Source organism: Tilletiopsis washingtonensis, assembly GCF_003144115.1.
Source record: "Tilletiopsis washingtonensis strain MCA 4186 unplaced genomic scaffold FA09scaffold_3, whole genome shotgun sequence".
Lineage (NCBI taxonomy): Eukaryota > Fungi > Basidiomycota > Exobasidiomycetes > Entylomatales > Tilletiopsis > Tilletiopsis washingtonensis.
Genome location: NW_020312000.1, coordinates 896,468 through 922,042, shown reverse-complemented (window position 1 = coordinate 922,042; position 25,575 = coordinate 896,468). Strand labels below are relative to the sequence as shown.

Sequence of the window (25,575 nt, the reverse complement as noted above, 5' to 3'; positions counted from 1 at the left end):
CCACCATGCCGCCAAAACGCACCGCCAGCGGGCCCGCGCCGCCCGTCGTGGCCACAGCGGGCAGCAGCAGCACTGCGCGCGAGGCCGCCGCCTCGTCGCCGCTCGTGACGCTGCAGCGCTCGTACCTGGCACACACGCCCGCACGCCTGCGCCTCCTCGACGCCTTCATGGCGTTCCTCGTGCTCTCGGGCGTGCTGCAGTTTGTGTACTGCATCGCCATCAGCAACTTCCCGCTCAACTCCTTCATCGCCGGGTGCGTGCGGGCGTGCGAGCGTGTGGTACAGGCGCGCGACGTGCTGCAGAGCAAGGAGAGCATGCGACACCGCAGCGGCGCGACTGTGGCGCTGCTGCGTGCAGCAAGGCGGCTCGCCGGCGCAGCAGGGCACACAGCCTCTCGAGCCCTCTACTCCACGCAGCCGCTGACTCGCTTCATCCAGCTTCGCCTCGACGGTCGGGCAGTTCGTGCTCTGCGCCAGCCTGCGCATCCAGGCCAACGAGGCAAATGCCGCCGAGTTCCCCAAGAACTCGCCCGAGCGGTGAGTGGCGGCGCGCGCGCGCGCGCTGTGCTGCTGGCCACGCGCTCGCATGCTGATGCTGGCGCCCTGCGCAGCGCCTTTGGCGACTTCCTCTTTGCCTCCGTCGTGCTGCACTTCTTCGTCGTCAACTTCCTGGGCTAGGCTGGCGGCGCCGGTGCGCCGCGCGCCGGGCCTGCGCGGCGCACCGCGGCCAGCACAATGAGACGCGGTTTCCGATGCTCAGACGAGAAGCGTCCATTGCTCTGCCACCGGGGCGCACAGAAGAGAGAGGCCTATGGGACACGAGGGCGGGGAAGGAGTGTGTGCGTGCAGACAAGACCGGTGAGCAGTGCGGCGCGCGCGGGCGTGCGCCGCGGCGAGAGCGCGGGCCGCAGCACGCGCAGGGGGGTTGGAGCGGGTATAAGATCAGCGTCGGAGGGCGTGCGAGCGGGGCCCGCTACGTCTTGCGGAACCAGCGCAGCGTCTGGCGGATGACCCAGTAGTAGAGCGCGCCGAGGAAGCGGAAGAAGGAGAGGCCAAACGTGCACCAGATGATGATGTTGAAGTAGGTGCCCTGCTTCTTGGCCTGGGCAGCGTCGACGGCCTCCTGCGTGACGTTCTTGGCCGTGACGCCGTTGACGTTCATGATGGCGATCACCAGCGCGCCGTTGCAGAGCAGCCAGAAGATGACGAGGCGCGTGCGGAACGTCTTGTTGGCGTCGTCCGTCGTCGGCCGCTCGACCTTCTCCTCGACGACGACGGGCGCCACGGCGCGCGACACGACGGCCTTGAAGTTGTTGTCGATGTCGGCCTGCTCCTGCTCGATCTCCTCGACGGTGCCCGCCTCCTGCCCGGGCTTGTCCTTCTTCGTGTCGACGGAGGGCAGTGCGTCGGCCTTGTCCGAGCCTTTCGTGCCCCACGACACGTCGTGCCTGGCGGGAGGGTGGAGCATCAGCCAGCGTCCAGCGCGGCCGCAGCAGTGCTCCTCTTCTACTCACAGATTGCAGAAGGCGTACACGTTGAGGATGTTGACAAAGCTGGGCGCAATGAGCATGTACTGCGGAAACGACGTGAACATGTGCCACGGGTCCGCGTAGAGGAGCGAGGCGATGAGGTAGATGCCGAACGTCGCCGCCAGTGCCGCGAGCAGCACGGCCTGCGTGGGATCGACGAAGAGGTTCTTGAGGCGCGTGCCGAGGTCGCCCGTGTTGTTCAGCAGGTCCGTGATGGAGCGCGCCGTGAGCCAGACGGCGACGACGATGAGGTACAAGCCAAGCAGCGCAAAGACGCAGATCGAAATCATGTACGTGCGCTTCTCGCCCTTGGGCCGGTTGCCGAGCGCGAGGATGAACTGCAGCACGACGAAGAAGATGTACACCCACTTGGCGGCCAGGTTGACCCAGTGCAGGATGAGCTGCACCGTGTCGCTGCTGTCCTTGAAGATGACGTTGGGCAGGAAGTCGATGATGATGGAGAACGTGAGCCAGAGGTTGGCAAGCGCGAACCACGAGAAGAGCAGGTTGAAGGCGTTGTAGAGCACCTGCAGGTGGAAGAAGAAGAGGCGCACGACGCCGTGGTTCGACTTGTAGATGCGGAAGAAGTGCACGAGCGAGTAGACGGACGCGGCAAACGAGCCGTTGAGCCAGCGGCGCCGCTGCGAGATGAGCTCGGCGGAGCCCTCGGGCACGTCCGTCTCGCCCTTGGCCGGCTTGACGTAGCTCAGCGTCCACTTGTCGCCCGCCTTGGCCACGAGCTCGAAGCAGAGGATGCGGTCCCTGGCGCAGCGTCAGCGGTGTGCGAGCGACGCATGGCTCGGGCCACTCACTCGGCGAGGAACATGTTCTGGCCCCAGATGCTCATGCCGTGCAGGCCCTTCTTGCCGAGCCGGTCCGCCATCGTGTGGTCGCCGTGGAAGTACTGGTTGAGCGGGCGGCCCTGGATCGCTGTGGCGCAGGGGTTAGTGCGTGTTGCGTTGGCAGTACGGTGCAGCTCACCTCGGAAGCGGTACGCGCTGAATGCGCCCGGCAGCACGCTCACGTAGCCAAACGAGCTCTCGAGCGGTTTGTCGAGGATGCTGCGCGGAGGGGTCAGCGTGATGCACGGGAGCGGAGGTAGGCCGACGCACTTTGACATCTTGTACTCGAAGTTCTGGGCGGCCACGAGACTGGGCAGCGGCATGTCAGCGCAGGCGCGGCAGGGCAAGTCACACACGGCTCACGGGTTCAGCAGCTTGCGGCCGCCCTCGAGCATGGCGTGGATCTCGCCACAGGCGCCGCCGAGGTTGGGCTTGTTGTAGAAGGCCTCCCAGAGGTAGTACAGGCTCTTGTGGCCGGGCTTGGTGCCGGCGTCGAGCAGGATGCACACCTCGGGCTGCAGCTGCCGCCCAATGGCGTTGAAGAGCCAGCGGTGCGAGTTGATCTTCTTGCTGTTCTTCTGTTTCAAACAGAAAATCATCTGCACGGGCACGAGGTTCGACGGGTCGTCGCCGTGCGGCGTGACGAGTGCGGGCGTGGGGTCGACGGAGAGCTGCGTCGTGTACTCGAAGAGGTGCGCCACCGTCTCCTTGCCGTCGACCTTGCGCTTCATGATGCCGTCCTGGTACACGCCGACGGTGGCGAGCAGGTCGAGCTGCGCAGGGAGTCAGAACGCTGCCAAGGCTGCACTGCACGCACATTGCCACACTCACCACCTCCTTGTCGCACGGGTCGATGCCGTCGAAGATCAGCGTCACGACGATGCGCTGCCAGCCCGGGCGGCCCTCCTCGGCGGAGCGGCGCCAGAACTTCGATGCCTTCGACTTGCAGATGTCGCGGATGTTGAGCATGACGCCGTGCAGCGTGCGCGCCAGCAGCTTGCGGTCCTCGTTGTAGTACGTGATGGCAATGAGCAGCTCCGTGTCGCGCTGGTACTGCGCCGACGTGCGCAGCGTCCAGCCGTTGTCGACGGTGAACTCGTCCGGGTCGCACGTCGCGGCCGTGTAGCGCATGTGCGTGAACTCGTTTGTGCGCGTGCCTGCAGCCAGCGTCAGTGAGGCCTTCACCTCTGCGGCACAGCAGCACGCACCCTGGCTCCACTTGGGCTCGATCGAGTTCTTAACAGCCGTCGGCACGCGGTGGTCGACGATCCAGTTGCCGCGCGTGAGCTTGACCTTGCGCGTGGCGCCGCGCTTCGGCGCCGCCTGCCGCTTGGCCCATGCCACCTGCGACGCCGAGTCGTCGGGGCCGAGGTCGGACTGGAACGGCGTGTCGCCACGGTGCGGCGCCTGCGGCATGGGGAAGGAGTTGGGGTCGGGCAGGCTGGCGCACGCCGGTCAGCCAAGCGCCAGTGCTGCACACGAGGCAGCTCATAGCGGCTACACCGCCCGGGCGGCCACTCACTGGTAGCTGCTGTCGCCATACACGCCGCCGAACTTCTCGCCGTGCGCGGCCAGCGGCACCTTGTCGTCGTCACCATAGCCGCTCACGTAGCTCGGGTTGCCCTGCTGGTTCGTGTAGAAGGGGTCTGCGCCGCCGGCGCCATGGCTGAGCGTGGCCGACGAGCCGTCAAAGCCGTGGCCGTGCGAGGAGGAGGCGACGTAGCCGCCCGGGCCGGGCACGCGCAGCGGGTCGCCGGCACCAGACTGCAGTGGCGTGCGCACGTCGTCGGAGAACGAGGCGGAGTGCATGGGACGGGACGGCATGGCGAGAGAGGTGGTGGAGAGGAGAGAAGAGAGTCAGCGGCTGCTGTTGGGAGCACAAAGCGCCCTAGCAGCGAGCCAGCTCTCCCTGTACGCTGTGCAGCGTGCGTGCCTGCCGCTCGGCGCGTCCTCTGAGCGGCAGAGCGGCCCGTGCTTTGTGCCGCAGAGGCCACTCTGCCATAGCACAGCAAGTACTCTCGGGCAGCAGGGTGCAGTGCAGCATCAGTGCGCACGCAGCATCGCGCAGCTAGGCGCATGCGCACCCTTGCTGGCCGGCCTTCACGCTTGCACGTTCGAGCAGCCGCAAGCCGAACAAGAAGCACAGCCGCATTCCTGCGCAAGCACAACAGCACCCGCCGGCCCGCGCCGGCACCAGGCACCGCAGCAGGAGAGCCCCTTGAGTGCTGTGCTTGGAAACACGATGGTGGCTGGCGGCCGAGCTCCTGAGCTAGGGTGCACGTGTCTCGCCTCTATGAAGAACCTAGGCCAACTTGCAAGCCAGCCCGCCGGCTCCCTGCTCCTCTTGCTGTTGTCGCTGAGCGCTGTGCGGCCCGACTCTTCCTTGCACCCGCTCTTGCTGTCGCTGCTGCTCGTCTCCGTGCGCTCGGCCGCCTGTCCTTCTCGCCCGCCGGCTCGCTCTCTCGCCTCGCCTTCCCTCGCCTCGCTCCATCTTTGCAACTTCTTGCCCTGCCTTGGCCCATATGTCCGCAGCCACTCACCGAGTACGAGCTCTGATGCTGCGGCGGCGGCGCGGCGCCGCGGTAGGGGCGCTGGCCGCCGTGGCCGTATGCGTCGTAGGACATGCGGGCGAGCGTGCGCGCGCAGAGCGAGGGCACGGAGGGGCGTGCGGGGTGAGAGGGTCAGGTGCCTCGCGTGCGGGCGTTGAGCGAGGAGAGGAGGATGGACGTGGTGAGAAGACAAGCTGCGCAGCGAGGAGAAGAGGCCATGTGCTGCTGACGCTCGCCGTCCTGCGCTCCCCTTGAGCATGCTGTGCCGCTGCCGAACGTCCACCCCCGGCGCGCGAGGTGCCTGCGCTCTGGATGCTGCAGCGCTGCGCCGCGAACGAGGCAGCTGCTGCCATGCAGCATGCAGGTGGAGCAGCAGCGGCACAGCAAGCATCAGCATCGCCATGTGCACCTCCTGCGCCTGCGGCTGTGTGCTGCCCGCCTTTGCTCCGCTCGTGCGCTGCCCCGGACCTCGAGTCGCTCATGCACGGCACGGCGTCCTTGCACAGCCGCAACCGCCGCGCGCGCCGCCGCCGACGCAGCGCGTCCCTCATGCATCGGCCGCGCGGCCGCGCGTGGAGCATCACTCGGCGCCGCCGCCGCCTCTGTGCCGCTCTCGCCAACCGCGAACCCACGACCGCGCGCTGGAGCTCGCTGCACCGCCCGCTCGCTCCTCTCGCAACGCCGGTGCCGCGTGTTCAGAAGAGCTGCTGGGCCCACGTGCGGGCCGAGGCTCGGTGTCGCTTGAGTGGCCTCGAAGGCGCGTCAGGCGGAGTCAGACGGCCGTGCCTGTACCACAAAGGGAGGCGGCGCAAGGCGCTCGCAGGCGCGCAGGTGCACCATCGCCGAGCCGTCGGGCTCCGTCTGTCTTTGTCCAGGCGCGGGCCGTCGCTCGCATGCGCTGTGACTCTTGCCTGAAGGCTGAGCGCACAAGCTATCGCTGGCAAGCTCACACGGCAGCTGTCGCTGTCACATTCGCTTCTGCCTCGGACCGTCCAATCGCGATCATGGACACTCCTGCCTCCATGGCCGCTAGAGCGGGCGCGCCATAGATGCTCAGCCGCTGGCGCTTGGGCACAAGCGCGCGCCCGACGCCGTGTCGACTTGCGACGCGCGTCGAACCGCCGCTCCGGGGTGTGGCTCAGCTTGCTCGAAGGGCCGTGGGACATGCTCACGCCCCGTGCTGCACTCGGCAGCCAAGGCATGAGCGCACCCCGGCTGCGGAATCAGATCGGGCTGACAGGCGGTGAGAGCCGCCGCCAACGCCCAAGGGGTGCTGTCATCAAAGCGTGCATTCAGAGCACGGCCCAGTGCGGCCCAGGCCGGCGAAGGCGAGAGAGGTAGTGTTACAGAAGGGAAGCGAGAGTGGCGACTGGGAGTCACGAGGCCGAGGCGGAAGCGGGACGGCGCGCCAACTAGCGGACGAGGCAGGCGGAACGATGCGCTCAGTTGATGCCCGAGTTGACGAAGCCCTCGGTGGTGGTCTGAGATGCTGTGATCAGCGACGGTCCGGCCAGAGTAGCGCGCAATGCTCACCTTGCCCGTCGTGACGCTCTGCGAGACGTCGATGTGCTGTAGGTGCAAGAGTGTAAGCCAGGGTCGCGGCAGAGGAGCGCGCAGCACGCACGCCAGACTTGGGCGCCTGGCCCTTGGCCACGGCAGCGTCGCGCTTCGACTTGAAGTCACGGATGGCCGCCTTGATGGCGTCTGCGGGTCGTGTCAGCAATCGCGGCTGCTGGCCAGCAGCACTGGCACTCACCCTCGGCAAGCATGCTGCAGTGCAGCTTCACCGGCGGCAGGCTGAGCTCCTTTGCAATCTCCGTGTTCTTGATGGCGCCGGCGGCCTCGAGCGTCATGCCCTTGACGCGCTCCGTCATGTACGAGCTGGAGGCGATGGCCGAGCCGCAGCCAAATGTCTTGAAGCGCACATCCTCAATGATGCCGTCGGCCGAGACCTTGATGCACAGCTTCATCACGTCGCCGCACGCCGGCGCGCCGACGAGGCCGATGCCGACATCGAGGTCGCCCTTGGGGAACGAGCCGACCTGAGGAGACGGGTCAGCTTGCGAAAAAGCCCTGGTGGGCGACACCGCGGCGCTGCCAGCGGATGGCCGTGCTCGTGCTTGCCGCGAGCAAGCGCAGAACAAGCGGAGAGCCGTGCGCAAGTCGTCGGCAGAGCAACCTGCGCACGGTGTATGAGGCGCCACCTCTGCGCCGGCGTCTCCGGCCCCGGACTTGGACGCGGACTGACGCCCTTGTCCGCTGCAATGGGACCGGCTGGTAGCCTCAGGCGGACCGGAGACCAGCCGCGCTTATTGCTCTCTGCACCACACGAAGGGTGGAGGATGCGCAGCGGTGGCGCTGCAACGCTTCTCACCCTTCCTCGCGCTCGGTGGCCAGAGGGCCGCGCGACTGTTCGCGTAATGCATGTCGCAGCGCTGCTTTGGGCACTCACGTTGCGCGGGTTCTCGTAGTGGTCGATGACCTTCTCGTGGTAGGCGCGCTTCTGCGTGCGCGCAAAGGCGGGCGCGGCGGCGGCACGGAGCGCGGGGCGGGCGGCGGCGGCGCGCGACGAGCCGGCGAGGGCGGGTGCGGCGGAGCGGGCGAGCGAGGCGGCGGCGGTGCGGAACATGGTGTAGTGTGTGTGGTGGTGCAGGTGAGGCGGTGCGCGAGGCGAGGTGGTGGTGGCAGGAAGAAAGGACGGCGCGCGACATCAGATTGATAGGCCGCCGGGGCGAATCTCGCAGCCGGCCGATGGACTCGCCGCCTGCGTCTGAGCCGCGGCAGCGCGGGTGGCGACCGGCGGCGTCTGCCGACACTCGCGGCGTGCCTGGCGCGGCGCCGCTGCTGACGAGGCTGGCGGGCGCGTCACGTGCCGCTGCGCTCAGGCCACGCTGCTGCTGCTCCCGTAGAGTGACGCGCGTCCCCTCCAGCTGGCCGCGTCCACCCTCACACCCCCCTCCGCCAGCCGCTGTCCAACCCCACCGCCGCCGCATACGCCACGCCGACTCGCAGCCACAGCACACACCCACACGCCCACACACACCGCAGCGCAGCATGTCGGGCGCCGGCGAAGGAGCGTACAGGTGCGCCGCCCGCGCCGCGGCGCCCTCGCTGCGTCGCTCACGCCTGCACCGCCCAGCTTCTCCCTCACCACCTTCTCGCCCAGCGGCAAGGTGCGTGCGCCGCGTGGCGCCGTCTGCTGTCTCTTGCTCATCCGCCCTTCCACAGCTTGTCCAGGTCAGCAGCGCAGCGCGCCGGCCGCACTGTGCATCGCTCACGGCCCCGCACAGATCGAGCATGCCCTCGCCGCCGTCTCGTCGGGCGCCACGTCGCTCGGCATCAAGGGTACGTGCGCGCTCGCAGCTCTCTGCACGCCGCCTCTGATCACCTGTCCTGCAGCGTCGGGCGCCATTGTGATTGCGTCCGAGAAGCGCGCGCCCTCGCTGCTCGTCGACGACTCGGCGCTCGAGAAGATTGCCGTCGTGTGCCCGAACATCGGCATCGTGTACAGCGGCATGGGCCCCGACTTCCGCGTGCTCGTCGCCAAGGCGCGCAAGAGCGCACAGGCGTACTGGAAGATCTACGGCGAGTACCCGCCGACGCGCGTGCTCGTGCAGGAGATTGCCAGCGTCATGCAGGAGGCCACGCAGAGCGGGTGAGTGGTGGGTGATGCAGAGGCGCAGTGCGCATGCTTATACGCGCGGGCAGCGGCGTGCGGCCGTTTGGCGTGTCGCTCCTCGTGGCCGGCTTCGACTCGGCGCGGGGGCCGTCGCTGTACCAGGTCGACCCGTCGGGCTCGTACTTCATGTGGAAGGCCAGCGCCATCGGCAAGAACATGACCAACGCAAAGACGTTCCTCGAGAAGCGGTGCGTGGCCTGCGCGTGTGTCCGGCGCGGCGTTGCGCGGCCTTGGCTCACCTGTCCGTGCAGGTACAACGACGAGATCAGCCTCGAAGACGCGATCCACACGGCAGTGCGTTGCATCAGCAACCTGCACTGCGGCCCCCCACTGACCGCCGCCCACAGCTGCTGACGCTCAAGGAGGGCTTCGAGGGGCAAATGACCGAGGTGAGCCCACGCGCTCGTCTGGACGTGCACACGTGCAGCGCTGATGCCCGGCACCGCAGCGGACAATTGAGATTGGCATCATCGGCACGACGACGCAGAAGGAGATCGGGCAGACGGGCAAGTCGATCCCCGTCTTCAAGAAGCTCACCGAGGCCGAGATCAAGGACTAGTGAGTGCTGCGGCGTGGAGCGGCTGCGTCGCGCGGCATGCTCACGCCGCTCTCCAGCCTGGCACTATAGTGTGATGCACGATGCAATGCAGGCCTGCGAGCAGAACGGCGAGACGGCAGCATATGGTTGAGAGATGGCTAAAGAACAGATGAGGTGCGGGGCAGACGGGGGGCACACGGCGCGATGAGACATGTGGGGGACAGGAGGATGCGAGGGACACGGTCAGTAGATAAGCGAAAGGGAATGGGTGACGGTGAGGCTTAGTGCGAGGCCGGAAGATGGATGATGTGGCGGCGGCCGAGGATGGGGCTCAGGCTCGGCGCGCAGCGCGCGCCGCAGCGCGCGCCTCGGCGATGAGGCGCTCCAGCTCGGCGCAGACGTCGGACATGGTCGGGCGCAGGCGCGGCTGTGCGTCCCACATGCGCTCCAGCAGCTCGACGATGCCGTCGCCGAAGAGCTTGCGGACGTTGGTGGTCTTTGGGCTGCGCGCGAGGCCAGGGAAGCGCATCAGCACCAGGGTTGCGCGATGGCGCGCCTTGGCGACACTCACCGGACACGCTTGTCGCCGCCGACCTCGAGGTAGATCTGGTGCTCGTTCATGCCTTCGAACGGGTACTTCTTGACCTTTTCGTGCCACTGCAGCGTCTCCCAGAACGTCATGGCCACGCTCCACACGTCGACCTTCTCGTTGTAGTGCGGCTTGGGGCGCCACAGCTCGGCCGCCTGCCAGTTGACCGTGCCGACGAGCGAGCGCATCATGGAGCGCCGCGTGTTCTTGACGCGTGCAAGGCCCTGCAAGTTGGAGCGGGTCAGCATGAATGGCAAGCACAGGCTCGACTGGCATGCGCACAAAGTCGTTGATCTTGGCGTGGCGGTCGCGCGTGATGAGGATGTTCGTCGACTTGATGTCGCGGTGGATGATGGCCGGGTCGCGGCCGTGCAGGTACTCGATGCCGCGCGCCGTCTCGAGCATGATGCGGAACTGCGCAGGGTGTCAGACGCCGACTGAGACAGCGCACGCTCCGACTCACAATGTCGTCGTTCGACGGCGCAGGCACGTTGCGGATGTAGTCGAAGAGGTCGCCGTTGGTGCAGAGCTCCGAGACGATCATGCACGGCACGTGGCGCGGCGCATCGGGAATCGAGACGCCGATGAAGCGCACAATGTTCTCGTGGCGCAGGTCGCGCAGCAGCGAGAGCTCCTTGATGTCCATCTCCGTCAGGTCGTCGCGGATGTCGGCGATGGCCACCTTCTGCGCGCGCGACTTCTGGTGGAAGTACTTGCCGACGTACACGTCCTTGAAGCCGCCCGAGCCGATCTTCTCGAGCTTCTCGAGGCGGTGCGGCGGGATCTCCTTGTCGAGCAGGTTCAGCGACTCGAGGTCCAGCCCGTTGAGCTCGTCGACGGCCTCGGCGGGCGCCGCATCGGGGTTGCACGGGTCCAGCGCGGGGCTGTCCGGCTTCGACGCCAGCGTCTGGCGCGAGTGCGAGCGCAGCAGCAGTGGCACATGTGCCGCGCTGCGCTTGCGCCCCGGCGCATTGGCGACGACGGGACGCACCTTGCCCTTGCCCTTCTTGCCCGCCGTGCTGCTGGCCGGCCGCTCCGTCGTCGCAGAGTCGACCGAGGAGCGCGACGCCTGCGACGAGGGCGCCGCAGCGGCCGTGCGCGCACGGTGGTGCTGCAGCAGGCGGTCGATCAGGAAGGCCTTCTTGCCCTTGGTGTCGATGTCGCGCTCCTCGCACAGCTCTGCCAGGCGCGCCAGACGCAGGCGCGCCAGTGTAGCCTGCTTCGGGTCGGCCATCGGGTCGTCCTCCTCCGCCTCGTCCTCCTCTGCCTCGCTCTCCGCCTCGCTGTCGCTCTCCGCCTCGTCGCCCGAGCCGTGTCCCTCCTCAGGTTGCGAGCGCGCTGCGCGGACACTGCTCGAGCCGCTCGGCGTGTGAATGCGCAGCTGCTTGCCGTTGCGCAGCTTGCGCATCTTGCTCGGGCTGGCGTGCTGTGCATCGTCGACATCCTCATCCTCCTCGTCGTCGTCGTCTCCCAGCGCCTCGTCGTCGTCTGCCGCCTCGTCTGCGCCGTCTTGTGCATCATCCGACTCTGGGCTCGCGAGACGAGCACTCGAGCGGTGCAAGCGTGATGGCACGCGCGGCGGCGGCATGGCGATGCGCGAGCGTGTCAGCTCGCTGCGGGCGAGCAGCGGCGGCGTCACGACGGGAATGGTCGCGCGCCCGGAGCCGCCTCGTCGACGGGGCGGTGGAGGCGAGCGGCCGTCGATGCTCATGGCCTCGTCCTCGTCTGAGACCTCAAACGTGTCGTCGCCTGGCGCGTCTTCCTCGACAGCCTCGTCGCTGTCGCTCGCGCCCTGAGCCGGCGACTCGTCGCGCTCGCCATCGGACGTGTCCTCCTCCTCGGAGCCCACTGCAGAGGACGCCTCTCCGCTGGCATCTGCGGCGCCCTCGTCAGGCTCGCCGGCCTCGTCTTCGTCAGTCACCTCCTCGCCGGAGCCGTCGATCTCCATGCGCTTGACGCGCTGGCTGAAGATGACCTGCTTCGCCCGGCGCGGACGCAACGTGGGCTTGCGCGGCGAGGCTGCAGTGACTGCTGTGCGCGACATCCGCGCTGCTGGGCGGGCCCGGCGAGTCGCAATGCTATGCCGCGAGCGCGCTCGCGTCTTGACCGGACTGGACTTGGCGAAGCCGCCACGCTCGCTGCCGACGGCGCGCAGCCTGCGTACTGCGGGCGACGATGCCGTCGTCTGCGGCGCTGCGCGTGACCGGCCGGCCGGCACCTCTGCGACGGTCTCGTCGTTGTCATCCTCCTCTGAGCCAAACGTCGTGTAGCCAGAGGAAGAGCTGACTGGCGAGCGGCGCGCTGCTCCAGCCGAAGCCCGCCTGCGCGTGAGTCTGGGCGGCGAGCGCTGCAGCACAGCGTCAGCGACGCATCGACCAGCCTCGCAGCCAGGCACACTCACAGCTGCAATGATCGCATCTGCCAGCTGCTGCTTCGTCAGCATCGAGTCGGCCTCGCCGACGCTGACCGCGTGCAGACGCTGGAGCAGCGAGATGCGCTGGCGCATCAGCTTGGCGTGGCTGGCCGAGCAGCGCAAGGCCGTCTCTGCGAGCGCACTGTGAGCGACGCGGCGCGCACGCAGCCTGTTGAGAGAGACTCACCCTCGTCTGCAGAGAGATGCTGCGCACTGCCTTCCTCACGGTCGCCCTCGTCTGCAGTGTCGCTTTCGTCGTCGCTCGGCTCTTGCGACGACGAGACTGGCTGGCGCGACCGGCTGCCTGAGGCTTGCCGCGAGGTGCTCGCTCGTCGCTTCTCGGGCGCAGCCGTCTCGGCGGAGCGCGAGGCGCGGCGCAGAGGCGCCGCTCGCGGAGCCTCATTGAGCGCCAGGTTGCTCATGCCTCGCCGCAGCGTGTGGCTGGGCCCGCTGCGGCTCTCGTCGAGCGCCCGCGTGCGCGCCTGCCTGTCCTCTCTGCTCGGCGTAGTGGAGCCGCTGGCCTTGGCCGAGGCGCGCGAGAGGCCCGACGCCGCCGCACCGCCGCCGCGCTTGCGCTTCATGCCTGCGTACTGCGAGCGCGAGCGGACAGAGGCCATGGGCGACATGAGGAAGCCGGCGACCGTCTGCACGAGCGCCTTGGCCCGTGGCAGTGCCGCTGCCACGGGCGATGCGGGCGGCGAGGGCGCGCCGTGCGTCGAGTCGCTGCGCGACGAGAGCTCGTCGGAGCGGCGCTTGGCCGAGCCGGAGCCGCGGCGGCGAGCCGTGTCGCGGGTGGCGGGAGCCATGCCAGAGCGGCGCCGCACGCCGTCGCCGCCGGCCGCGAAGTCGTTGCCGGGCAGCGGTTCGAGGGCGGCGCGGCGCGTGCGCTGGACCATCGCCGCGTGCGGCGCAGCCGCGGCGCGAGAGAGCGAGGGTGCGGCGGAGAGGCGGCGAGCGGGGTGCTGCTGCTTGTGGAGTCGCGGCCGTGTGATGAGGTGGAGAGGAGCGCCGGAGCGGACGCGGCAGCGCGCGCAGATGCGCACACGCGCGGCGGCGGCGCGACGGCGTCTGCGTGTCGAGCGAGATTCTACGCGGCCAGCGGCGTTGGTGAGCAACGAGCTCAGGGGCGACTGGGAGAGACGCGGCCAGGACGAGCGTGTGGTGGAGGCTGGGAGCGGTGCCCGATGGCGGCAGCAGCTGCACCTGGCTGACTCGGCGTGCAGTGCAACCGTGGGAGCTGCGAGCGCTGATGATGAGGTGGGCCGGTGAGCAGGCACACGCAGCGGTCGGGCGATGCTGACCGCCGCGGCAGCAGGGGCGCAGCACGCCGGCAGTCTCGGCGCGCAGCGGCGTGTATACGCGTCGCGGCGGCGGCGCGGCGGCGGGGCGCGGAAATTGCCTCCGCACGTGATCGCAGCGTGGGAGCAGCCAGCAGTGCGGCCAGCCAGAGCAGCCTCGAGCCCTCACGCCTGCACGCTGCCCTGGGCTCAGCGGCCCGCCCATCACTCGCGTCCGCACCTGACGACTTCGCTAAGGTGACATTGCTCGCCGGTCCGTCTACTCCCACACTCGCAGCACGCCGCTGCGGTCGCCCGCGACGATGGCGCGGAACGGACTCTCGATGACGGCGAGCGCGTTGATGGCGTCGGTGTGGGCGCGCATCAGCGCCTGCGCCGGCCCCGCCTGCTGCTGCGGCAGCAGTGGCGAGCGGGCGAGGGCGCGCGTCGTCGAGCTGCCCGACGATGCATGCAGACGATGCACATGGCGTGCCAGCCGCTGCGACGCAGATGGCGCCTGGAACCTGAGCAGTGGGGTCAGCAGATGTCACCCGCCGCAGTCCACGCGCGACTCACCTGAACTCGCTGCGCTCGTCCGACGCGCCGACGCACACACTGCGCTCGGCGCGGCCCAGATCCCAGAAGCGGATGCAGCGGTCCTCGCCGGCGCAGAGCATGTAGCCCGCCGGGCCCGACTGGCTGCCGCCGTTGCCGGCGCCGTCGGCCTCGGCGGCCAGCTTGCCCGCGTCGAGCCAGCCGCCCGAGACCTGCACGCCCGAGCCCGACGAGCTCGAGTAGCCCTCGGTGCCGACCAGCACCGCCTTGGCGGAGGCGCGTGGGCCGGACAGCGCGGCGTCCGACGGCTCTGTTGCTGCTGCCTCGTGCAGCCGCACAAGACGCTCGATGGCCTGTGCAGCGCCGCCGAGCCCATCGGCGTAGGGGCCCGAGGCGGCGCTCTGCAGGGGCGTGATGTGCACCAGGTCGGAGGGCTCGTCGGCCGGCTCGGCCGGAATGCTGTCGCGGCGAGTGGCGTCGCTCGCAGGTGCGGCAGCAGCGGAAGCAGTAGATGCCCGGCTCTTCGACGCAGATGCGGTTGGTGTGTCGCACGTCTCGAACGTCTCGACGCGCACGCCCTTGTCGATGTCCCATGCCTCGACGAGGACATCGTTGCTCGCCGCACCTGGCTCTCTGCCTGCTCCGACGCGCTCAAAGGCGATCAGCACGACGCGCCCCTTGCCCTTGCTCGGATGCAGCACGACGCGGTTGACGCGCACCACGCCTGGCTGGGCGTCTCGCCGCGGCACGTCTTCGCCGACGCGCCAACTCTTGAGGAGCAGCGAGAAGCGCAGGTCCCACAGCGCCATGACGCCGCCGAGCGTGCCGACGAGGAGCCAGATGTTCTTCTTGTCGGCGCACATGCACGTGATGGGCCCAAAGTGCTCCGGGTTGCGCAGGATCTGCAGCACCTGCATGGTGCGCAGGTCGAGAATCGTGATGCGCGAGCGGCTCGTGCCGAGCATCAGCGTCGTCGGCCCCGCCTCGGCCGCGGCAGCTGCGGTGGAGATGCCGCTCGTCGAGGTGCCCTGCAGCAGGCACAGCGCGTGCTCGCCGGGCGTGCTCAGCTGGAAGTTGCTCACGAGGCGCAGCTTGCCGTACTTGGGCAGCGACGAGGCGGCGTTGACGTCGATGCGCAGCACGTGCACGCTGCCGTCGGCCGCCGCACTGGCCACGCAGTGCGTGCCCTCGAGCATCAGCAGCGCGGTGATGCCGTTGCGCTGGGCCGTGTACGTCGCGCGCGAGCGGGACGTGACGTTCTTCTCCAGGCGCGCCGTGTCCCAGACCTTGACAGAGCCGTCCTCGGAGCCGGACACGAAGAAGACGTGGTCCGGCGAGACGGCAAGAGAGGAGATGGGGCCGGAGTGCTCCGTGAAGTACGCGATGAGATTGCCCTCGGGCCGCCGGTTGCTGCTGCCCGACGACACGACGCGCGCGTTGGCCGAGACAGAGCGCGCTCCGCGCCGCCGCGGCGCGCCGCTGCCGATGTGTGGGCCCCAGCTGGGCGGCCGGTCGCGGAAGGTGGCGAGAAAGACTGCCTCGAGGTGCGCCTTGATGTACGGGTCGTCGCCGGCGTAGTTGGACGAGAAGACGGGCCCGTCGGGCGCGTCCTGGCCCTTGCCTAGTGCTGTGCCGCCGCGGATCGTCGTCTGCGCTGCAGAGCCAGCCGGCGTCGGGCGATTGGACGACTCCTGAGCGGCATCGAGCGCTCGGAGGCGGGCGGCCAGGTCGGACATGGTCCCGACAGCATTCGCGGACGACGCTGCGATGGCCGGCGCAGCTTTGCCGACGCCCAGGCGGCCCTGCGCCGAGAGAGGCGGGCTGCTCGCACGCTCGATCTCCGACGGCGTCGAGAGCATCTGCAGTTGGCCGGGGTCGAGCGGCCCGGGCGTGGCGGGCATCGCGGGATGGCTCGACACATTTTGGTCCATGCGGCGACGCAGCTCAGCAAGCGGGCTCAGCGAGCCCATCTCGCTCGGCACTCGGCTGCCTGCGAGCCGCCGCCGGGCGATGTTGCCGGAGAAGGAGCTCGCCGCCGGAGAGCGCACCGAGCTCGGAGCAACAGAGAGCGCGTCGGCCAGGGCCGCGCCGCTGGCCGTCGACGGCTTAGCCGTAAAGAAGATGGTCAGCGGCGTGATGCCGTCAAGCGGCTGCACGGCTGGTCCGTTCTTGTTCGCGAGTGCGCCCGGCCATGCCTCTTCTTCTGCGGCGAGCGCTGCGGATCCTCGAGCGCTGCAACAGGCGTCAGCGGCGGACACTGTGCGCCGAGCGTGTCGCTCACTTTGACTGGCGCGCCAGCTTCCACAGATAGTCGCGCATCGCGACGAGCTTGACCTCGTCGTCGGGGCCCAAGCCCAGCGCGCGCAGCTTGTCGAGGTAGCCGTCGTCTCTGCGGGAAACATTCAGCGAAGCCACAGTGCGGAGGTCAGCATGCTCACTCTTCGCTGCGCGGAATCGGCGTTCTGCTGAGCGCGCGCCCGGCACGTCCAGCCACGAGCGAGAGGCCCTCGCGCGCAATCTCGTTGCCGAGGCCGGCGCGCTGCTTGACGTCGGCCGGCGGCTTCCAGAACGTCGTCTTGTTGACGCGTGCGGCCCACTGCACCGCCGCGCTGAGCACCGGTCGGCTCAGTGGCGGCCGCAGCGACTCAATGAGCGTGAGCTCGTCCATCGCCGCCACGTCTGCTCGCAGGAGCGGGCGGATCGAGGGGTACACTAGCGCCCAGACGTCTGTCGGAGAGAGGCGCGCCACGACCTTGTGGACCAGCGTGGCGGCACTCAAGCGCAGCCAGTAGTTGGGATGGCACAGGAAGCCGCTCGCCGCAGACACGACATCCAGCGACATTGGCCGCGAGAGCAGCGCGACGTTGGCGCCCTCGTCGTCCTCGGTCTCCTCGGATGCCAGGCATGCCAGGCTCTCCAGCACGCGCAGGACGACAAACTCCTCGGGGTCGGAGAGCGCCTGCAGCATAAGAGGCAGCACGTACTCTTCGACGCTGCGCTGCCCAGCCGTGCGCGCCACGCCGACGATGGCCTCGAAGAAGGCGTGGCGCAGCAGCCACGAGCGGTCGTTGAGGTAGGTGATCATGTGGCTGAGCAGCACGTCGTTGGTCGCCACACGGCCGAAGAAGGAGCACAGCGGCCCGATGTTGGCGAGCAGCGAGCGCTTGACGGCCGCAGACGGGTCCGTCAGCAGCGTCGTCACCTGGTCCTGGAAGAAGGCACGCAACGATGCCAGCTGCGTCTCGTAGCTGGCCTCTTCCGACGCCGCGTCGAGGAAGTCGTCGTCTGCGGCAGTGCGCGGCCCGTCTGCGCCGTCTGCGTCGCCCTCCAGCGCGAACATGCCGGCGGCGCGCATCGCCTGCGCCAGCTGCAAGAAGCGATCGCCGGCATGACACAGCTCGACGATGCACTCGGCGTACATGGCGCGTACGTTCGGCGAGACGTCCATCGCCAGGCGGCGCAGCGTCGGCACGATGTACTCGGGAAAGACGCTGGCGTTGGCGGGACTGATCGTCTCGACGAGCATGAGCAGCTGTGCGCAGGCTCGCACAGCCGCGGTGCGCACAACAGCTACGTCCTCGAAGAGCGCGAGCACGTAGGGCAGCACGCGGTCGAGCATCGTCTCGTCGGTCAGCCAGCCGGCAGAGAGATGCAGGAGCAGATCAAGCGCATGGATCTTGCTGGAGGGCCGCAGCGCGCTGCGGATGTTGGCCAGCAGCGGCGAGAGGATGAGCAGCGCCGGGCCGTCTTCGTCCGGCGGCGGCTCGGCTCGCCGGAGCGTCTGCCGAGTGAGGCCCGGGATGGCGAGCTGCATTGGCAGCACACGCTCCGCCGCCTGCTTGTCGCCCGCTACTGAGCTGCTCTCCGTCGGCAGATCGGCAAAGGCTGCGTCCAGCGGCGCCGGCTGCGGGCTCGCTGTCGGCTCAGTGGCGCGCTTTGGTCGCGAGAGTGGCGGCAGGCCGTCTCTCGCTGGCTTGCTCGGCTCGAGGAAGCGCGTGATTGCGGCCCACTCTTCGAACATGCGCTCGATGCGCTCGTCGGCCTCTGCGCGCAGCACGTGCGATGCGCTGGTGCTGCCGCTCCGCCCGACGGTGCCGGCCTCAGAGCCTGCCACTGCGGACGTGGCAGAGTTTGGCGTGGCGCCCGGCATGGAGGCTGCAGCAGCGCAGGCGGCGGCGACGGCAGCGCTGCGCTCCGTGGAGATGCGCTGCAAGTCGACGAGGTACTGGTGCAGAAAAGAGTAGAAGCTCTCAGGGAAGGCAGCGCCGCGTGCCCGCGAGAGGTAGCCGTCGAAGGTGTCGCGCTGCTCGGGCGCCAGGCTGATCATGCTGCGCACCAGTGCACGCATGTCGGCGTCGGCGATCTCGGCCAGCGCCGGCTCGACGTCGAACTGGCCCTCGCGGTATTTGAAAAGCTGCGTGAGCGTGAAGATGGGCGCGCCGTCGCGCCACAGCTCGGCCAGCACGCAGCCGAGCGAGAAGACGTCCATCGCCTCGGTGACGTGGCCCATGCGCCGCGCGCCAAGTCCAAGCTCCTCTGCAGCGTGCTGTCCGCGCGTGAGCAGCGACGGCGCAGCGGGGTCTGCAACCGCCGCAGCGGCTGCCTCGGCGCCCGGGATCTCGGACTGGTCGCTGTAGAAGCGCTCCGGCGCGACGTAGCACGTGCGCCGCCCAGACGTGCCGAAGAAGTAGTTGAAGTCGGACGGGTCGTTGAGCGGCAGGTACGCCGGCTTGAACGACGCGGCAAAGTCGGTGATGTACACCGACAGGCTCGACGTGACGAGGACATTCTCGCTTTTGAGATCGCCGTGCGGCACCTGGGAGAGAGTCAGCAGGTGCGTGGGATCGACCAGCTGTGCGCGCTTACCTTGCGCTGCCGAGCGTCGCGCATGGCGTGCAACAGCTGATAGGAGATCCACTTCTTCTCGATGGCCGTGAGGAACGGCCGCGTGCTGGCGCCGCCGGTCAGCACAGCCGCCAGAGCTCCACCAGCATGTGCACTCACCTTATCCGGTCATACAGGTTGCTCGCGATCCACTGGCGGATCAGGTATCCCGCCGTCGCCGTCTCGACGACCTTCTGGTACGTCAGGACGTTTGGCACGTCTGCGAGCGCCTCGCGCTCCACTGCCAGTATAGTGAGCTGTGCGCAGGGGCGATGATTCGCGCTTCAAGCTCACCTCGCAGCCGCCGGACGAGCGCACGCAGAGAGACGGCGCTGTCGGGCTTGATGTATGCCTTGATCACGACGAGCCCATGCCGATGGCGGGCCCGCACGGCGCGCAGGAAGCGCGAGCTGCCCATGCTGCGCCGAGCATCAGGCATGCGGCTCACAGCGAGCGCTGCACGGCGACTCACCTCTTCTCATACTGCAGCTCCGCATCCACCTCGCCGATCAGGTTGCCCAGGCCCGTCACCGGCAGGCGCGAGCCCGTCGCGCTCGACGCCGCATTGCCCATGGGCAGCTGAGAGCTGTGAGCGACGATGAGGGCAGGAGCGTGATGTGCGGCAGACGCCCAGCACGGAAAGACGTCTGGGCGCTTGGCCGGCGCTGCGCTGGGCGACTGGGATGTGCGTGCCGGGGGAGATGGTGGAGGGGACGGAAGCGCGCGCGGCTGCGCGAACCGCGTCAGGATGCCGCTCGGACAGCGTAGGCCCGTGCGCAGCCTGACTTAAAGTTAGAGCCTCTTACTCTTGCATTGTCTAATCTAGGCTGGATCCACCCTCACTTGCAATTGAACGTCTAGGGAACCAGTGTTCAAGAAATTTAACACTGCTGATGTGGAGGGCAGCATCATGCTTATTTGCTGAGCAGCAGGACAACACAATGATGCTTGCCTTGTGCACCAGCACTGCGTCATTGCCCAGGTTGTCACAGCCTTCAACCTCAACAATATGCCCTTGACCTTTGTTGTCTATGGCTGGCACAAGATATGCATGATCCTCAAGCAGCTGGAGACCAACTTGCTGCAAGTCTCTCAAGCAAGGCCAAGATCATTGAGGCATATGCAACAGTGTGCACCTCAATGTCTGCTGCCCACAGCCCCATGGCTGTCTGGCTTGTGCTTGTGCCCAAGAAGAAGGCCATTGACATGTTGCCACTTTCATGGTCAGCGGGCAGGGAGCAAGCAATGGTGAGCCATCCTCACTCTGCCAGGTCCACTTCACTGCCCACGTGACATGTGGAGCTGTGTCGCTCCCATGCGCCGGCGGCGCGGCCTGAGCGCGCCGAGGCGCAGCAAGCCTAAGAAGGTCTCTTCCAAGGAAGGCTTCGCTCCGCCACTCGTGCCTCTTCCCACCACCACACTCCCTCGACGCACGGCATGTCCTCCATGTCCTTCGCGCCAGCCTCGCACGGCTTCGGCGCGAGCAGCAGCGCCGCCGCCGACGACGCCTCGTCGCTCTCGCTCACGGCGCAGCTGCAGCGCATCTTTGCCTTTGCCGCCTCGCCGCCTGCGCCGCAGCCTCCCTCCACCTCCGCCTCGAGCAGCAGCAGCAGCAGCAGCGCGGTCGCTGCGCCTCCCGACCCGGCAGTGCAGCTGCTGCGCGCCATCCAGGACGCACAGCAGCTGGCGGCCAGCCTCGAGCTCATCTCGCAGAACGACCGCCTCGCGGACCTCAGCACCAACACGCTGCGCCCGCTGCTGCTGCCCGCCGTGCTGGGCGAGGTGCTGACGCGCGTACGCACGCCCGTCGGCGAGCATGCCGGCCGCATGGAGCTGCTGCGCAGGAGCCGGGTGCGTAGACGGTGCCGTGCGGCGCTGAGCCGCAGCTGATGCCCTTTGCGCTGCAGGACGCATGGCGACTGTACCTCCTCTCGCTGCTGCAGCTCGGCGTGCTGCCGGCACCGTCAGCCACGTCCGTCGGGCTCGGGCTGCTCACGTCGCAGACCCGCGCGCATCTCTCCACCTCGGGCCCTCCCAAGCTCGACGCCGCCAACCGGCGCGCCCTCAAGATTGCGCTGCTGCAGCTCGAGCGCGGCATCACGCGCGCCCTCGATGCGCACCGCGAGGCGGCGCGAGACAAGGCGCGTGCGAAGATGGGCGGCGGGCTCAAGGCGCAGAGGGAAGGGGTGGAGCGCGGTGCGAGCGCGGCGCTCGAGGCGCCAGAGGAGGCGCAGTGGGATCTGCTCGTGCTGCCGCGCGTGGCGCGCGGCATGGTCAACAGCGGCGGCGGCGACGGCGAGTCCGACGAGTCGTCCGACGAGGAGCAGGAGGACGCGCCCGGCGGGCTGCCTTCCGCAGGAGGGCCCGAGGCTGTGGCAGTGCCGCGCACGACGCGCGGCTACGTGCTGCTGCTGCTTGCGCTGCACGCCTCCAAGGCCCTCGCCGCGCTCGACAGCATCGGCGCAGAGCTGGAGCTGCTGCAGAGCATGCCTGCCGCCACGGCCGCCGGGCGCGCCGAGGGCAGTCGGGAGCGCGGGCGCGACGGCGCAGACGCGCAGGCCTGGCGCCTCGATCGGCGCCTGGACGCGTCGGCGCCCGGCGCGCTGCTCGATGCCAAGGGCAAGGTCTTGCGGCCCTTCCAGATCACTGGCGCCTCCGCCTCGAGCGGCGCGTCGCCCAATCCGATGGGCACGCTGGCCGACGACGGCATGAACAAGCGCGAGGAGCTGCGCAGGCAGGTCTTCCAGCCGGGCCATCGACTGCCGACAATGTCGATCGACGAGTTTCTCGACGAGGAGGAGCGCCGAGGCAACATCATCACTGGCGGCGGGTGGGTGCCTTCCCCCTCCTCCCCCCTCCATCTCCTTGCTGACGCACTGCTCAGGCCGGAAGGCGCGGCGCGCGCCACACCGCGCGAAGCCAGAGCACTGCGCATGGAGAACGACGGCACGCGCGAGGCCGACGAGGCAGAGGAAGAGGCGCGCCAGGAGGCGATGCAGTGGGACACGTTCAAGGAGCACAACCGCAGGGGCGAGGGCAACACGATGAACCGCGGCTAGCGGAGACGAAGAGCAAAGGGGGGCCGCGCGACAGCCAATGCCATGACGCTGCCGCCCGGGAGATCGTGGTGAAGCAGGGGTATGACAATTTGCGACGTTGCTCCTCTTCTCACTGCGTGCCCATCTTCGTCCCTCTCGCTCCGCTCTCCTCCATCCTGCGGCGCTTCTTCTGCGCCCTCTGCTCCCCTCGCTCGCGCTTGCGCGCCATCAGGTCCGTCGGCGCCGACGCCCTGAGCATCTTGACGCGCGGCGGCAGCGTCAGCGGCCGCCGCTTGTCCTCGTCGTTCGCCTTGCGCGCGCTCGGTGCGCCATCGGCATTCGCCGCGATGCTACGCCGCGCCGCCTCCTCGAGCCATTGTGCGCGCGGAGGCTGCACGCCGGCGGCGACGACGAGCGCCTCGAGCGTGCGCCAGGCCGCCTGTGCGGGCGCGGGCACGCGCGCCGCAGTGAGCAGCACGGCCGAGCAGCGCCGCACGCCGAGCGCGGCACCGAGCAGCGCCTCGGCGCCGGCGGGCAGCGCGAGGAGATGCAGCGCGGCCTCTGCTGCTCCGGCTGCGCCGGCTGCTGCTGCTGCATGCGAGGAGGCCGAGGAGAGCGAGGCGTTGTACGTCTGCACGAGCAGCGGCACGTGCGCGAGCAGAGCGGGCGGATCGACGTCGGCGCGCGTGACGAAGAGGTACTGCGCGCCCGCGTCGCTGGATGGCGACGGTGGCGCTGATGGTGCCGCTGCAGTGGAGAATGTGGGGTCGGCAGCGGCGGCGGCGACCGAGCGAGATGCCAGGCGCAGCCGGAGGCGCGCCTCGAGATGCCGCGTGACGGCGTTGAGGCCGAAGCGCACGCACGGCGCGGCCTGCTGCTCCTGCGCTGCCGTGCCTGCTGCCCTCTCTTGCGGCGCAGCTGTCGCACTCGGCTGCGGCGTATGCGCCTGCGCTGCCGCCGCACGCTGCATGCTCCCCTCCTCGAGTGCGCTCGACAGCGTCTGGCCCTCGGCCGCGGCGCGTCGGCGCCGCGCGCCGGCCTTGCGCCGCTCTCTCCTCTCCTTGCTCGAGTCGTCGCGCCTCTGCGCTGCGCCCGTGTGCGCGAGCACGGCGAGCAGCGCGTGCAGCAGTGGCCGCGAGTGAATCGGCGCGATGTCCGGCCTGTGGCAGAAGAAGCAATGCGGCGTCAGTCTGCCCCGCGTGGCGGTCCGGGAGGCCAAGACACGGGCGGACACACCAGCTGACCGCCAGCGGCGACGCCAGCACGGCGCGATAGACGGGCTTGAATCCCGGCGCTGCTGAGCTTGACCCAGCGAGTGCAGCGGCGGAAGAGGCCTTCTTGCCTTTCTGTCCTGCGCCTGCCTTCGCCTCGCCGCCGCCTGGCGTGGCGCGCAGCGCAAGCGGCGGCGCAGCGACGAGCGCGGCGAGGCGTGCGTCCTTGGTGCCTGTCGCGCGTGCCGGCGGCGCCGCAGAGGAGCCGGCCGTGCCTCGTGCCGGCGCTGTAGCCGTCGCCGGTGTTGGTGCTGCGGCCGCGGCGGCAGACGACGGCGCCGCACGCTTCGGCGCGCCCTTGGCGCGTGCACCGGCGCCGATCGGCGCGGCGGCGAGCGTGCGGGCGCTGCTGCTGGCGCTGCTCTTTGCGGGCTGCTTCATCGCTGCGGCGTGAGTGAGGGGAGATGGCGGAGCGAAGGCACGAAGGGAGAAGTCGGCGCGCTGCACGCCCAAGTCGCGCAGCAAAGTCGAAGCATGCGCGCGCTGCCCGAGTTCCGCAGCGGGCCAAGACGGCTGCCTGCTGCTGGCCCTCCACATCGCCTGCTTTGCCCCTGCCAGCCGCTGCCACTGGCGGCGCCCGCTCGGCGTTCCTCCTGCCTCACACCCACCACTCACCTCACCCGCGCCATGTCCTCGCCCTACATCTGCAACTGGGGCATCCTCGCCACCGGCGGGTGCGTGGCCTGCCTGCTGCCCCCCTCTCGCACGACTGACCCTTGCGCCTTGCCCCAGCATCGCCGGCACGTTTGCGCGCGACCTGCTCCTCGACCCGGCGTCGCGCGACGTCGCCGACGTCCAGCACCGCATCGTCGCCGTCGCCTCCTCCTCCTCCGCCGCGCGCGCCCAGGCCTTCGTCGACGACGACCTGGCGCTGCGCGACGCGCCGCAGAAGCCCTCGGCGTACGGCACGTATGCTGAGATGTTGAAGAATGACGACGTGCACATCGTCTATGTCGCCACGCCGCACAGCCTCCACTACGAGAATGTGCTGCAGTGTCTCGAGGCGGGCAAGCATGTGTGCTGCGAGGTGCGTGTGTGTGTGCCACGTGGGCCCCCCTCGAGAGAGGGAGAGCGCAGGCGGCAGAGCGTGGCAGGGGCGAGACTGACCATTGCTCGTGCTTTCGCCCTTTTCGCCTCTCGCAGAAGCCCATGACCATCAACGCCAAGCAGACGGCGCATCTCATTGCACTGGCCAAGGAGAAGGTACGTTGCTCTCAGGCATTCGCCGACGAGGGGCAGAACGCTCGCGCCTGCCCGACCTCTCTCTCTCCTCTCGCACACGCTCACGCATCTCGCCCCGCCCGCGCGCAGAATCTCTTCCTGATGGAGGCCCTCTGGATCCGCTTCTTTCCCCTGATGGCCGAGCTCAGGAAGCAGCTGCACGAGCAGCGCGTCATCGGCGACATTGTGCGCGTCGAGAGCTACAACGGCATGGCGTTTGCATTTGACGCACAGCACCGGCTGTGGAACCCTGGTGCGTGCGCGCAAGGGGGGGCGAGGAAAGGGACGAGTGTTGGCGCTGATGCAGCATCGTGCGCGCAGAGCTGGGAGGCGGCTCGCTCCTCGACTTGGGCATCTACAGCCTCACCTGGCAGATGGTGACGCTCTTCGAGGATCCTCGGTGAGTGTTTGCGCTCCCTCCTGTTCCTGCGCCCACTGATGCTGTGGGTGCTGCCGCGCCAACAGCAACGAGCGCACGCCGCCCAAGGTGCATGCGACGATCATCAAGCAGCCGCAGACGGGCGTCGACGAGAGCACGACGATGCTGCTCGAGTTCGCCAAGAGCCACACGCACGGCGTCTGCTCTTCCAACGTGCGTGCCCACCCCTGCCTCCCTTCCTTGCCTCCGCCTTCCTGTTGACGCAAAGTGGTGCTGCGGCGGACACAGGCCGTCGTGCGCACGCACCACGCCTACAGCTGCGTGATCCAGGGCACCAAGGGCGACATCAGCGTCGCCTTTCCGCCCTTCCGGCCCGAGTCCTTCTCGGTCGCGCTGCGCAACGACGATGCGCTCAAGACGCTCGGCGCGCGCAAGACGTACGACTTCCCCATCCCGGGACACGGCATGTTCTGGGAGGCCGACGCCGCGGCGCGCTGTCTGCGCGACGGCAAGCTGCAGCCGGAGCTGCACCCCAATGCCAATGCGCAGCTGACGATGGAGATTATGGATGAGGCCAGAAAGCAGGGAGGCTTCGCGTACCCGGACAAGCTGGAGTGGGTGCGGGAGGATGCGCCGCAGCAGTAAGAGGAATGCAAAATGTGTTGCAACCGTACGATGTCATTCGTGTGCGAGAGGCCCAGCTGTTGGACGAGAAGACAGTCGAGTCTGGAGAAGGAGCGAGAGGCGAGGGATGCGGAGAGGCGTGAGCGAGGCGAGGCGCGTGCTGACATCAGCAACGTGCGCCGACCTCC

The 25,575-nt window shown here is 68.7% G+C and overlaps 9 protein-coding genes across 9 annotated transcripts; 5 read left to right on the top strand and 4 right to left on the bottom strand.

Annotated features, from left to right (window-relative positions):
• Positions 1-5: 5 nt before the first annotated feature.
• Positions 6-677, top strand: FA09DRAFT_358670 (defender against death DAD protein; the record flags this gene model as incomplete). Its single annotated transcript, XM_025744993.1, has 3 exons — positions 6-253; positions 438-536; positions 611-677. 3 exons carry the CDS (start codon positions 6-8, stop codon positions 675-677), a joined length of 414 nt encoding a protein of 137 aa, XP_025600898.1.
• A 71-nt stretch (positions 678-748) lies between these two features.
• FA09DRAFT_304850 (chitin synthase 1) lies at positions 749-4,013 on the bottom strand. The gene is made up of 9 exons (XM_025740483.1): positions 3,893-4,013; positions 3,579-3,811; positions 3,202-3,527; positions 2,734-3,143; positions 2,641-2,679; positions 2,510-2,589; positions 2,341-2,458; positions 1,514-2,290; positions 749-1,447 (listed from the first exon to the last, which is right to left on the bottom strand). Exons 2-9 carry the CDS (start codon positions 3,784-3,786, stop codon positions 973-975), a joined length of 2,433 nt encoding a protein of 810 aa, XP_025600897.1. The 5' UTR covers positions 3,787-3,811; positions 3,893-4,013; the 3' UTR covers positions 749-972.
• A 2,401-nt stretch (positions 4,014-6,414) lies between these two features.
• On the bottom strand, positions 6,415-7,548 carry FA09DRAFT_293812 (FeS cluster assembly scaffold IscU; the record flags this gene model as incomplete). The annotated part of the gene is made up of 3 exons (XM_025740061.1): positions 6,415-6,623; positions 6,676-6,961; positions 7,372-7,548. The coding sequence occupies 3 exons, from the start codon at positions 7,546-7,548 to the stop codon at positions 6,415-6,417; spliced, it is 672 nt and encodes a 223-aa protein (XP_025600896.1).
• Positions 7,549-7,883: 335 nt separating this feature from the next.
• Positions 7,884-9,398, top strand: FA09DRAFT_315381 (N-terminal nucleophile aminohydrolase). Its single transcript, XM_025740800.1, has 10 exons — positions 7,884-8,002; positions 8,059-8,092; positions 8,148-8,156; positions 8,210-8,264; positions 8,319-8,574; positions 8,628-8,786; positions 8,850-8,892; positions 8,946-8,987; positions 9,047-9,156; positions 9,214-9,398. Exons 1-10 carry the CDS (start codon positions 7,974-7,976, stop codon positions 9,224-9,226), a joined length of 750 nt encoding a protein of 249 aa, XP_025600895.1. The 5' UTR covers positions 7,884-7,973; the 3' UTR covers positions 9,227-9,398.
• A 105-nt stretch (positions 9,399-9,503) lies between these two features.
• On the bottom strand, positions 9,504-10,974 carry FA09DRAFT_284054 (kinase-like protein; the record flags this gene model as incomplete). Its single annotated transcript, XM_025739862.1, has 5 exons — positions 9,504-9,639; positions 9,708-9,949; positions 10,008-10,139; positions 10,189-10,744; positions 10,793-10,974. Coding segments are annotated over 5 exons (1,248 nt in total), but the record flags the coding sequence as incomplete, so codon positions are not given.
• Positions 10,975-12,314: 1,340 nt separating this feature from the next.
• Positions 12,315-13,442, top strand: FA09DRAFT_193393 (hypothetical protein). Its single transcript, XM_025739403.1, has 2 exons — positions 12,315-12,599; positions 12,736-13,442. Exon 2 carries the CDS (start codon positions 12,754-12,756, stop codon positions 13,405-13,407), a length of 654 nt encoding a protein of 217 aa, XP_025600893.1. The 5' UTR covers positions 12,315-12,599; positions 12,736-12,753; the 3' UTR covers positions 13,408-13,442.
• A 214-nt stretch (positions 13,443-13,656) lies between these two features.
• FA09DRAFT_315378 (ARM repeat-containing protein) lies at positions 13,657-19,561 on the bottom strand. Its single transcript, XM_025740799.1, has 8 exons — positions 19,327-19,561; positions 19,149-19,273; positions 18,975-19,095; positions 18,837-18,921; positions 16,409-18,786; positions 16,252-16,359; positions 13,992-16,202; positions 13,657-13,939 (listed from the first exon to the last, which is right to left on the bottom strand). The coding sequence occupies exons 1-8, from the start codon at positions 19,425-19,427 to the stop codon at positions 13,696-13,698; spliced, it is 5,373 nt and encodes a 1,790-aa protein (XP_025600892.1). The 5' UTR covers positions 19,428-19,561; the 3' UTR covers positions 13,657-13,695.
• Positions 19,562-20,229: 668 nt separating this feature from the next.
• Positions 20,230-22,264, top strand: FA09DRAFT_328026 (TAP42-domain-containing protein). The gene is made up of 3 exons (XM_025741620.1): positions 20,230-20,705; positions 20,762-21,684; positions 21,739-22,264. The coding sequence occupies exons 1-3, from the start codon at positions 20,292-20,294 to the stop codon at positions 21,911-21,913; spliced, it is 1,512 nt and encodes a 503-aa protein (XP_025600891.1). The 5' UTR covers positions 20,230-20,291; the 3' UTR covers positions 21,914-22,264.
• A 1,526-nt stretch (positions 22,265-23,790) lies between these two features.
• Positions 23,791-25,408, top strand: FA09DRAFT_293809 (NAD(P)-binding protein; the record flags this gene model as incomplete). The annotated part of the gene is made up of 7 exons (XM_025740060.1): positions 23,791-23,837; positions 23,896-24,202; positions 24,307-24,366; positions 24,475-24,637; positions 24,706-24,784; positions 24,850-24,976; positions 25,052-25,408. 7 exons carry the CDS (start codon positions 23,791-23,793, stop codon positions 25,406-25,408), a joined length of 1,140 nt encoding a protein of 379 aa, XP_025600890.1.
• Positions 25,409-25,575: the final 167 nt, after the last annotated feature.